General features: G+C 42.0%; 1 protein-coding gene across 1 annotated transcript in view; it reads right to left on the bottom strand.

Moving 5' to 3' along the window:
- Nucleotides 1–12,214, bottom strand: part of ITPR2 (inositol 1,4,5-trisphosphate receptor type 2) — a 590,339-nt gene that overhangs the window by 343,384 nt on the left and 234,741 nt on the right. Inside the window, exons 22-23 of the mRNA XM_075551968.1 lie at nt 6,355–6,548; nt 1,035–1,164 (exon numbers count right to left, since the gene is read on the bottom strand). Of these exons, the coding sequence (XP_075408083.1) occupies nt 1,035–1,164; nt 6,355–6,548 (324 nt within the window). The remainder of the gene's footprint in view (nt 1–1,034; nt 1,165–6,354; nt 6,549–12,214) is intronic.

Here is a 12,214-nt window from a genome sequence, read left to right as displayed (position 1 = left end):
TGCGTGATCACGAGGTGCCAAAGGGATCAGTTATCAGGCATCAAAGAGCAAAAAGTCATACCATTGTGTGTTCACCTCCCTGATACAATCACTGAAGACAAATGGGTGCATAAGCAAATGTGGCGAAAAAGCTGATGGTTCCCAGCTATCAAAAGATATAGCATCTGGGGTCTTAAAGGCTTGAAGGTAAACAAGTGGCCATTTAGCTCAGAAGTAACAAAGCCCACATGGAAGAAGCACACCTGCCTGTGTGATCATGAGGTGTCCATAGGATCATAGGCATCAAAGAACAAAAAAAATCATATCCTTGTGAATGAGGGGCAATGTAGAGTGCAGACCCAAAGCCTATCTGTAGGCAACTGGACATCCCCTTACGGAAGGGTCGTGGGGAGATGAGCCAGTCAGGGTGCGATGTAGCAATGATGAAACATACAACCTTCCTCTGGTTCCTAAATGCTTCCTCCACCCACCACTATCATCATCCCAATTCTACATTACAAATCTGGCTAGACGAGAGGATGTACACTGGTACAGACAGACACTGGAAACACAGGGAATCCAGGACGGATGATCCTTTCAGGACCAGTGGTGAGGGTGGCGATAACGGGAGGATAGAGGGAGGGGTGGGGGTTCGAGAGGGAGAACCAATTACAAGGATCTACATATAACCTACTTCCTGTGGGTTGGATAACAGAAAAGTGGGTGACGGGAGACATCGGACAGTATAAGATATGACAAAATAATAATTTATAAATTATTAAAAGTCCATGAGGGAGGAGGTAACATGAAGAGCTGATGCCAGGGGCTTACGTAGAGAGCAAATGTTTTGAGAATGATGAGGGCAATGAATGCAAAAGTGTGCTTTAAAGAACTGATGTATGGATGGATTGTGATAAGAATTGTATATGCCCCTAATAAAATGATTTTAAAAACACACATTGTTAAGTTCAGAAATAAGAAGGAGAAGGTACTTTCAAGCTCTCAGAAAAGCAAGATACAAAGAGTATGCATGATCCGAGGAAGAAAGGTGGTACCTGATGGCAGCAAAGTATCTGGGGAGCCATTGGCAGAGAGCTCAGCGTTTTCATTGTTCTCTCCAAATTCCTTCTTATAGATTGACAGCATATATGAGATTCTATAATCTAGTCGGACACTCAGGATAAACTGCAAGGAAACGATAAAAACAAGGCACTTTTATTCACACAGTTTAAATTATGTCACTGACTCCACGGCACTAAGAACAACATAACGATGGATGGGCACCAGGGGCCAGTCAGCAATGTAACTGGTTAATTCATCAAATGCCCACTGGATGGACATGCAGCAGGGCCAGCAGAGCTAAGGAGGAGCGCTAGGCTCTCACCAGCCAAGGTCAGCAACACCCCAGAGCTTTGGGAACTATTAGGGATTCTTTTCTTAACCCATATCAAAAATTAAAACTATTAAAAATTAATAAAATACAAGCTAATAAAATATGTATTAACTTTCGGTTGAAGTTTAGCCCTCACGGGGTTGTATTTTATAAACATAACCTATAAGGATTTATTTTCTTATGCGTATAATCACGAAAAATAAATGGACAGCAGACTCCAAGAGGGAAAAGGAATAAATATGTTTGAAAAATAGATATAGATACAGCAATGGGAGAATGAGAAGAAGATTGAAAGAGGAGGAGAGTCCCAAAGACCTTCTTGAAGAGAAGATATTCAAGAACAGCACAAAACACAGCAAACGTACAGAGAGATAACATGAAAGAGACCCAAACACAGGGACACGAAAATCAGAGAGCAGACAACAGTTCAAAGAGAAATACATAAGAGCCCAGAAGAGATGACAAAATGAGACAGCATGGGCAGCCCTGCCATCACGTCTCCATCTCATCCTTTTATATTTAGCTATTGGAGATTATTTTGAAAAAATGCGGCTTTTCTGTAACGGCCACAGGGCTTAGAGGCTGCCCCATGAGGGGCTGACGCTCTGCCGGGAGCTCATTAGGTCCCAGGATCAGGCAATTGCCATGCTTCTTGGGTTGAGAACAGGAAAACGTTAAGTGATTGTTCAGGGTCATGAACACAGTGTTGGGAGGCCTGCCAATATTCCTCAGGATCCAGTCTTTAGAATTCCTGGAGGAACTGTGAGAGTTTTTATGATTATAAATCTAATTACTTTATGTGAAAATGTACAGACCCTTCCAGGACTACTATCCCATTTCTGGTAGCTGAGTCTACAGTAAATTATGATGAAAGACTTAGTAAACTCTGTCCAGAATATTAATAAATCCTTGAAAACCCCAAGTCTCATTCTCCAAATGTAGAATAAATGCTATAATTAAGATAGCATAAAACAACTCTCCAATTTTTTAAATACTAGAATTTCATAAATACAGCAATGGGAGGTTTATTCACTAAACCAGAAGGCATAAAGCAATGATTAATCTCCTTTAAATTCATAGAGCGAAGTATTACACCAGATTCATTTTTAGTATATATTATCCTTAGCTTCTTAGGAGCAAAAGCACCAAAGATTAACAATTTACAAAATAAAAACTCACTTGAGTTTCTTACTACAACAAACCTGAATACATGGAATTATAAATCTGATTAGATTTCAAACAGGAAAAAGTTAGAATTCAAGCACAGGCTTTGGCTCCTCCCAAATCCTTCCTAAATTAAATTAAAATCAAATTAAGGTCAATATACTAAATGAGAAAATACATGCAAAAGAGGTGTTACCATCCTTAAGACAGTGCATAGTTATTAGATGTTATCAGGAACCTGCTTAATGAAAATGAACAAGTATGACTAACAAGTTAAACAGTATCAGGAGGATATTTCTTGCCAGCCTTGGAATTAGTTAAAAATAAATCAAGACAACTAAACCAATAACATTCCAGAATGTTTATACAGTGATTTTGAACAAAAAGCGTAAGAAACTAAACCAATGGGCCAGGCTATGGCATTGCTGCGGCTGTCACTAGGTACCATCATGGGGTTCTGACTCACGGAGACAACAAAAACGCTGGCAGGCTCTGCAGCATCCTCAAACCCCTCAGCCTTGAGTGCGCTGTGGAAGCCTCCATAAAGTCAATCTTGTCAAGAGCCTTCCTCTTTTCCCCTTCCCCTTTGCTTTTCCAAGCAGGATGGCCTTCTCCAGGGACTGGTCTCTCCTGATAGCATGTCCGAATTACATGAGACAAAGTCTTGCTATCCTTGTTTATAAGGAGCATTCTGGCTATAGGTCTTCTAGGGCAGATTTATTTTCCTTTTGGCTGTCCGCAGTTCTTTCAATAACCTTCTACAGCACTACCATTCAAATTCATCAATTCTCCTTCAGTCTTCCTTATTCAATGTCCAATTTTCACCTGCCTAAGAAGCCATTGAAAATATCATGACTTGGATCAGGCACCTCTTAGTCCTCAAGGTAACATCCTTTCTTCTCAACACTTCCAAGAGGTCATGCAGCAGATTTACCTAATGCAATCTATCTTTGACCCTCTTGACTGCTGTTTCCATGAGGATTGATTCTGGATCCAAGCAAGATGAAATTCTTGACAACTTTGCTCTTGGTGTACTTACCCACTTATCATGCTGCCTTTTGCCCAGTTGTGAGTTTGGTATTCTTTACATCGGGTTGCGATCCATACTGCAGGCTACAAACCTTAATGTTTATCAGCAAGTGCTGCCAGTACTCCTCACATCCAGCCACAAGGTTGTGCCATTGGCATATCACAGGTTTTTAATAAGCCCTCCTCCAATCCTGATGCTCAGCGTACAGATTGAACAAGTGTGACGAGGGGATGCCGCCCTGATGCACACCTTTCCTGGCTTTAACCCCAGGGGCTACTTCCCCTGGTTCTGTTCATTCAGCTGCCTCTTGGTCCATGTACAGAGCACAAGGAAGTGTTCCAATTTCCCATTCTTCTCAAAGCGTTCCAGTTTATCATGATCTGCACAGTCGAATGCCTTGTCGATAAAGCACAAATAAACATCTTTCTGGTATTTTCTGCTTTCGGCCAAGATCCATTCGGTATCAGCAATGATACCCCTTCTTCCATGTCTTCTTCTGAATTAAGCCTAAGCCCCTGGCAGCTCCTTCTCATGTACTGCTTCAACTGAGGTTGGACTCTCTATCTTCGTGATATTTGCAATTTGAACATTCTGGTGGGTCACAATTCTTTGGAATAGATATGAATATAGAGATCTTCTAGTTAGTTGGCCAAGTAACTATCTTACAAACTTCATGTCATAGATAAATGAATGCTTCCAGTGTTTCATCAGCTTATTGAAACATTTCAATTGGTATTCCACTAATTCCTGGAGCCTTGTTTTTGGCTAATGTTTTCAAGGCAGCTTGAACTTCTTCCTTCAGCCATGGTTTCATGCTACTGCTGAAATGGTCAAATGCCTACTAGTTCTTTTGGTACAGTGACGCTGGGGTGTTCTTTCTATCTTCTATGGATGTCTCCTATATCACTCAATATTTGCCCCACAGAATCTTTCAATATTGTAATTCAAAGCTTGAATTTTGTCTTCTGTTCTTTCCATGTAGGATATGCTGAGCATATTCTTTATGTTTTGGTACTCTAACCCTAGGTCTTTGCACATTTCATTATAATATTTTTCTTTGTCTTCTCGAGCTCCCCTTTGGGAATTCTGTTCAGCTCTTTGATTTTATCATTTCTTCCATGTGCCTTAGCTACTCTATGATTAAGAGTAAGTGTCAGAGTCTCTTCTGACAATCGCTTCGAGATTTTCTTTCCTTCCTATCTTTTTAATGACCTTTTGCTTCCTTCATGAATGATGTTCTTGAGGCCACCCCACAGCACTTCAGAGCTTACGCCATTCAGGTTCAATACAGCAAATCTGATCTTGAGAGAGTCTCGAAATTCATGTGGGATAGCCTCGAGGTTGTATTTTGACTCCTGTGGAAGTGTTGTCATTTTCTTCAGCTTCAACCGGAACTTACATCTGAACAATGGATAGTCTGCTCCACAGTTGGCCCCTAACCTGGTTTTAAATGCTCCATCATCTCTTCAGAGATAAGTAGTCACTTTGATTTCTGTGTATTTCAGCTGGAGAATTAGTCACCATTTATGTGATCGAAAAGAGATATTAGCTGTGAATAAGTCTATGGTCTTGCAAAATTCTGCCATGTGAGCTCCAGCTTTGTTTCTATCACCAAGACCATATTTTCCAACGACTATTCCTTGCTCTTTGTTCCCAACATTTGCATTCCAATCACCAATATTTATCAATTCATCTTGATTGAATGATTGATCAATTTTCTTACTGAAGACATACGAAAATTCAAGTCCTTCACAAGCTTTTGTCGGTGGTGCGTACATTTGAACAACAGTTGTGTGGATTGTATTCCCTCCTATGAGGATAGACAATATCTTATAATAGACAGCATTTTATTTCAAAACAGATCATGAAATTGCCTCTCTCATGAACGCAACACCCTTCCTCTTGCAGGTGTTGTTCCTACGAGCACAAACCATGATTGTCTGATTCAAAACACACTTTATCAGTCCACTTCAGCTTACAAACAACTTGGATCTCTATCTATATGCATTCAGGCTGGGTTCAGAAGAGGAGATGGAACAAAGGATATCATTGCTGAGGTATCTATTTCATTTTTGACAACTTCCAATTTTCCTAGATTCGCACTTCATAAATTCCAAGTTCCATATATTATTTTTGAAACTGTTTCTGCCCCCATTTGAGCCATGCCCCATCAGCGAGCAAAGGTCCTATAGGCCTCACTCCTATAGACTTTCCTCCATGTACACATCATTAAGGTTGATCCTACTTTGCAAAGAAGAGACAGTCATATTTGAGTGCCACGTGATGTAAGGGGCTCACTTTCTGAGACTGTCCCTGGCACTGTGCAACTTCTATTCATAGGGTTTTCCATATCTGAAAATGTTTCTGTGCTATCCGTGACCACTTCTTCCTAAATGGACAGTCGATTCCTCATTCCGAGTTTGTTTTTAGTCTCGAAGCTCTAGTGAAACCAGTTCACTTTGAGGGACTGCTAATATTTGAAATACCAGTGACAGCTTCCAGCATCACAGAAACACACAAGCCACCGTTGCTAATTTGCTTCTATTATAGTCGTTCTAACCTTTCTATTAAGTAATCCCTAGGTGCCACAAGCAGCGAGCTTTTCAGCTTACTGAAAGGTTGATGGTTCAAGCTTACCCAGAGGCACCTTGAGTAAACATCCTGACATGGTGCTTCCAAAAGGTCACAGCCCTAAAACTCCAATAGAACACAAGTCCACTCTGCAACACACAGGGTCTCGTGAACTGGAATCAACTAGATGACAACGAAGTTCTCTTCTACAACATACCTGTAAGATCTCAATGATTTTCAGTTTGGTGTCCATCACAGTTACATCCTCATGCTCAGGGTGGCTTCCTTGCTTGCTGGGGTGGAGGCTGGGCTGCATGTCAGGCACACTCGTGGGGAAGATAGAGCCTCTACTAAGCACCATCTGGGTCATCATCTCGCCCACCCCGTGGATGGTCCTCATGACATTGTTTCCTGGCATGAGAAAGTTGTAAAATCAGCACTCCCCACACCTGCACAGGTGCAGTTGTTGGCCACAACACAACGGAAAACTTGACAGCAAAAGGAGGGAAGATGGGGAAGAGTGGCGTCAGCACTGTCTGCCTCTTTCTTGGAAGTCAAAATTAAGGCATTGTCGTCATTTCTAAATGATAGGTTCGTTTCAAGATTTTTTAAATGAATGAGTATAACTGAATGCTTTCAAATGCCCGATAGAGGATGGCCTGGTTGGTGCCTATAATACATCCAAATCAGGGCCCTCAGTACGTCCTGCAAACTGCCGGGCAATGGGTCTAACATTTACAATTGTCCCAAAGAAAAGGCATTAGCCTGCAACACAAAGGAACTGCAAGTAGGAGTACAAGAAGATTTGAACCGTGACTTCCACACTCTTCAGGTAAGCATTGCACTACTAACCTTGAGGTCAGTAGTTCAAACCGCTGGGGCTCTCTGCTCCAGTAAAGACTCAAAGCCGCAAAACCCTACACAGGGTCACAATGAGTCCGAATCAACTCGGCACCAGTGGGTTTAGTTGGGTTATTCTGTTTTGTTTTAACCCTATCCTGCAATCAGGCCTTTTTTTATTTCTTTTCGGGGCTTTTTAAAAAGATCTTGTGAAGATGATAATTACAAGTTCATTTTAAGAAAATCGCATCCAGAGACGAAGAGCATGGATTAGCCAATTTGCTCCCCAATGCTTCATAAAATGCAAATAGAAAGTCATTATTCAAACTCCAAAACAGCAATTATGTTCGAGGTCATAACGGAAACAAATTCGTGACAGACGTGATCATTCTCAATGAGAGAGCGCTCCCCTCCTGCGTGTGTGTGGCTTCTCACTCATTTATCCGCCGGTAAAATGCGCAGTGTGCTCTAACTCCTTACACTGACCACAGAAGAGGGGGATACATTCCCCGTCTGACTCTGACTCCACTTCTGAGGCCTACAGCAAGCAGCAGGGACCCGGTGGAACGGCTGTCTCCTTCCCTTTCACAACAGAAGTCTGTCGGGGGTAGGGGGGTACATGGAACTCCCCCTCAAGCTACTTCTGAAGAATCTGACAGGGGTTTTCCTTTTTCTCAGGGTGTCATCCAAGAGAAAAAGAAAGGGAAATAAGACCGGGTGAGATCAAAGTCTTAGTTCTGCTTAGAGATGTAAACTGTGGTTACACAGGATCGATTCTAGAGACTCGTGCTGGTCTTGTGGAGACAGACCACAATAAACTTCAAACCTCGGGGAACCTGCATTGCTGTACCATTGCGGAAGGTGAAATCACTTTTTAAATTCATGACCTTATCTATATACAAAGTAAGTGTGTGGGTGGGGCTCCAATTTTAGGCAAAGAAGTAACATTTTTCCGGTGGTGTATTCCAGGCAGATATTAGCATGGCCATTCTTTCTCACTTTCATTTCATGGCTACTGGGTAAGCCACAAAACCCGGATGTATCTATGTGTGTGGGGGAGGTGGAGGGGGGTGGCAGACAGGGAAATAATAATCAAAGGTGATTTCCAAGTTTGGACAAGGATATGGCAAAGGATTTGAGACAGCTCATTTTCCATCAGAATAACCTAGAGGCAGAATGTTTCATTAGGGGGTCACAAACAATTGTAGCAGCCGAGTATTTCCAAATCCCCATGCCTCACAGTTTGCTACATGGATTGCAGAGACCCACATCTGGCTGTTGGCAATGGCTTAGGCTCGTCGATGCTCAATCAGTGCATTTATCCGAGTTTTTGTTTGAGTAGGTATATGTGTCAGCCTCCAAAGATGCTCTTTCTCACCACTAACACGAGCAGGCTCGGCCACTATTCTGATGCCTGAATCATACAGAAATCCTTGGCATCCAGAGTGTCTGCATCTTATTTAGATTTGCATGGAAAATAATCATTTAATCCAAATGATTATTACACAGAGACTTAGTCCAGACAATTCTTTCTCCCAAATATAGAACCTGTCACCAAGACATTAAAATCTAAAAGGCTGCATCATAACAACATGTAACACATGTGGTCGATGTAATAGGAGACATCATTCCAGTTATGCAACATCCTTAACTGCCTAGGGCACATGAGGACCACAAAACTGTCCTGGTGTTTCCAGGTCTGACCAACCCAGAGGTCTCGAAGTCAAAGAGGTTACATTTTCTGGTTTCGCATGGCGGTGATTTTCTTGTTGTCAGATGCATGTACAACAGAAAGAATCACTGCCTGGTCCTGTCTCATTCTCACAATTGTTCAATTTGAAGCCATTGTTCTAGGCACTGTGACAATCCAGCTTCCTCTTTTTGGATGACCTGTGACTATGCCTGAACAACGTCCTTCTCTGGGACTGGGCCCAACTGGTAAGATGTCCAAAACATGTGCATTGAAATCTTGCCACTCTCGCCTCTAAGGAGAGGTCTAGCTATATTTCTTCTATGATAGATTTGTCTGTTCTCCTGACAACCCATGGTAGTGATGAAAAATGCTTAAATTATACATGAATACAGCAAGAAAAACACAAATCAATTGCCACATAAATCACCAGCATACAAGGTTCCCGGTATCTGCTTCCATGGAAAATGTTCTCATTCCAGACCACTGATTGTCTCAGAGATAATCCGTTCTTAACATTGCAAAAGAAACAGCATTACCTTTCTTTTCTCAGCCCAAATCAATTAACACCAATAGAAGGTTTTTCATAAAAAAATAATAAAAATTTCTTGGACAAACTGACTTCTAGGAAGTTCGCTTGCCTGTCTTTTATATTAACTCAACACCAGAACCGGAATTTAGGACCAAAGTGTGTTGTGTTGATGGGACAAAATGGGAGCCATCTTTGGTGGAGGGAAGGAACTACTTAAGTGGAAAGTGGACTTTCATATGTTTTCATTATTTATTTGTACAAGGACACATTAAAATTTCCATTATTTTATATTCTATTTTTCCATGAATTGAATTAAAAACTTTCTAAAGCCCCCCTGTGTAGATATGTTTTACTAATTCTAATTTCCTCAACAGAAGACTCTAAATGAAAGGCACTTACAGTAAATGCACCATAGCAATGGTTTGGAAATAAAATACTCTCTTTCTTAGTCCTTCCAATAAAACCATTTTAAAACTCAAACTCACTGCCATGCAGAGTCAATTCTAACCCACAGCAGCCCTATGGAGCATAACTGCCCTTAGGACTGCAACTACTTATGAGAGTAGAAAGCCTCTTCTTTCTCCCATGGAGTGGCTGTTGGTTTCAAACTGCTGACCTTCAGCCAACAGCCAATGTGCAATCACTATGCCACTAGTGCTCCAGTACACCAAGTGTTTATTACCAATTTCAGATAAGTAAAAAGCAATAAGGGTTTTATTCCACAATTTATTCAAACGCCGCCTTATTGCTTAGTGAGCACTATTGATTTCAGCAGTTCTATGACTTTATAGAATAAATTCTATACAGGAGACATGAAGTTATTTGATGATTCAAACAGTAACCTGCTAACAAAAGCTTTGAGGTTCAAGTTCACCTTCAAGAATCTTGGAAGAAAGACCTGGTGATTTTTTTTTTTTTAAACCTTACATAGTATAGTTCTGTTCTGACACACACAGGATGGCCAGAGTCAGAAGGTACTCAATAGCAGCGGGCTGTTTTTAATATTATTTGATAGAGCTTAGTCAAAAGTAACCAACCAAGAACTAATCCCTTGCCATAAAGCTGATTCTGAATCATGTCAACCCTGTATACTGAGTAGAATTCCCCACAGGATTTCCAAGTGTAGTAGTTACATAATCTGGTGTCAACTCGCAAAGGGGTGGAGTTTAGTCTGTCAATCAGGTCGCAGCTTGATGCCCTCATTTGGAGGCACCATGGAGATAAATAGCACACTGGAGCCCAGACAGACAGATTCTCTGCTTGGTATTCCTGATGACAAGACTCAGGGAGCTACGCTAGAGACCTGGAACTGGAGGAGCAACGTGGAGACCCATGCCAGCATTGACATGCTTATACCGCCACTGGATCCACAAGACTTCCCGCCCACTGGCCTGTGAGCTTCCTGCATTTGGCATCATTGCATGTGTTTTATGAGTCTGAAGAGTGCTTTATAGATTGGTATTGGACATATTGGCTAATATCGGACTCAAGGACTTGATCTGGACTGGGCTGGGTGTTTTCTGAATGTACAGTTACTCTTTGATATAGGCTCTTTCTTTTTTTTTTTAAATCTTTTTATTGGGGCTCATAAGGCTCTTATCACAATCTGTACATACATCAATTAAGCAAAGAACCCTTATACATTGGTTGCACTCGTCACTCTCATAATTCACCTTCCACTTGGGTTCCTGGAATCAGCTAGGTTTCCCTTTTTTTCCCCCCATCCCCCTCCCTCCCCGATCCCACCCCTGGTCCCTTGATAGTTTATAAATAATTATTATATCTTATCTTACACTCCCCGGCGTCTCCCCTCACCCGCCTCCCCCTTGCCAATCTCCCAGAGAGGAGGTTACACATAGACCTCCGAGATCGGTTCTCCCTTTCTACATGCCCTTCCCTCCTGGTGTCGCCACTCCCACCGCTGGTGTTGAGGGGTTCGTCTGTCCTAGATTCCCTGTGCCTCCAGATCCCCACTGCACCGCTGTACATCCTCTGGTATAACCAGGTCCGCAAGGCAAGGTAGGATTGGGGTTATGATAATTGGGAGGGGAGGAGAAGCGTTCAGGAACTAGAGGAAGGTTTTGAGTTTCATTGTTGCTACACTGAACCCTGAGTGGCCCATCTCCTCCTCACTACCCCTCTGGAAGGGGTGTCCAGCTGTCTACAGGTGGGCATTGGGTCCCCATCATGCACTCCCCCTCTTTCACGGTGATGTGATTCTCACCACCACCCCACCTTTGATGTTGGAGACCTGGTCTCCTCTGTCCTTCATGGTCACCTATGTTAGTGTGCTGCTTCCGTGTGGGCTCAGTTGCTTCTGGGCTAGATGGCCGCTTGTTTGCCTTCAAGCCTTTAAGACCCCAGACGCTATATCTTTTTTTGATAGCCGGGCACCATCAGCTTTCTTCACCACATTTGCTTACACACACGGCTGTCTTCAGTGATCATGTCGGGAAGATGGGTATCCTGCAATGGCTGCTTAGCAGGGCGAGGTGCTATTGTATTGGGGGATTATGCATGAGGAGGCCCAATGTCCATCTGCTACCCTACTACTGAACCTATAAATATATGCATATAAATCTATTGCCCCCATAAATATATTTACATATGTACACGTCTGTATTTAGGCTTCTCTGTATGCACTTTGCCTCCTACTCCTTTCCTCTATTTCCTTTTGCTTTCCTCCCGACCCATTACCATGTTTATAGGCTCTTTCTTATACACACTTGGGTGTCTATGAGTTTTGTTTCTCTAGTCTACCCGGACTAACACACCAAGACTGTAACAATCTTTCAAAATCAGACTGCCCTGTCCATCTCCCATGGAGCAGCTGACAGATTCAAACTGCTGACCATTACTTGAAGGTTTGTTCGTGTTTTGTATTATTTTAAGTCATTGACTCAATTGATTGATGTCGCTTTTACTTGACATATAAACACTCAATAATAAAAAGAATATGTTGAATTTCCCAATTATTTAGATAGACATTGTGAAATTTCTCAAAAATTATAAGTA

The sequence above is a fragment of the Tenrec ecaudatus genome, chromosome 6 (assembly GCF_050624435.1).
Source record: "Tenrec ecaudatus isolate mTenEca1 chromosome 6, mTenEca1.hap1, whole genome shotgun sequence".
Lineage (NCBI taxonomy): Eukaryota > Metazoa > Chordata > Mammalia > Afrosoricida > Tenrecidae > Tenrec > Tenrec ecaudatus.
This window is presented reverse-complemented; position numbering and strand designations above follow the sequence as displayed.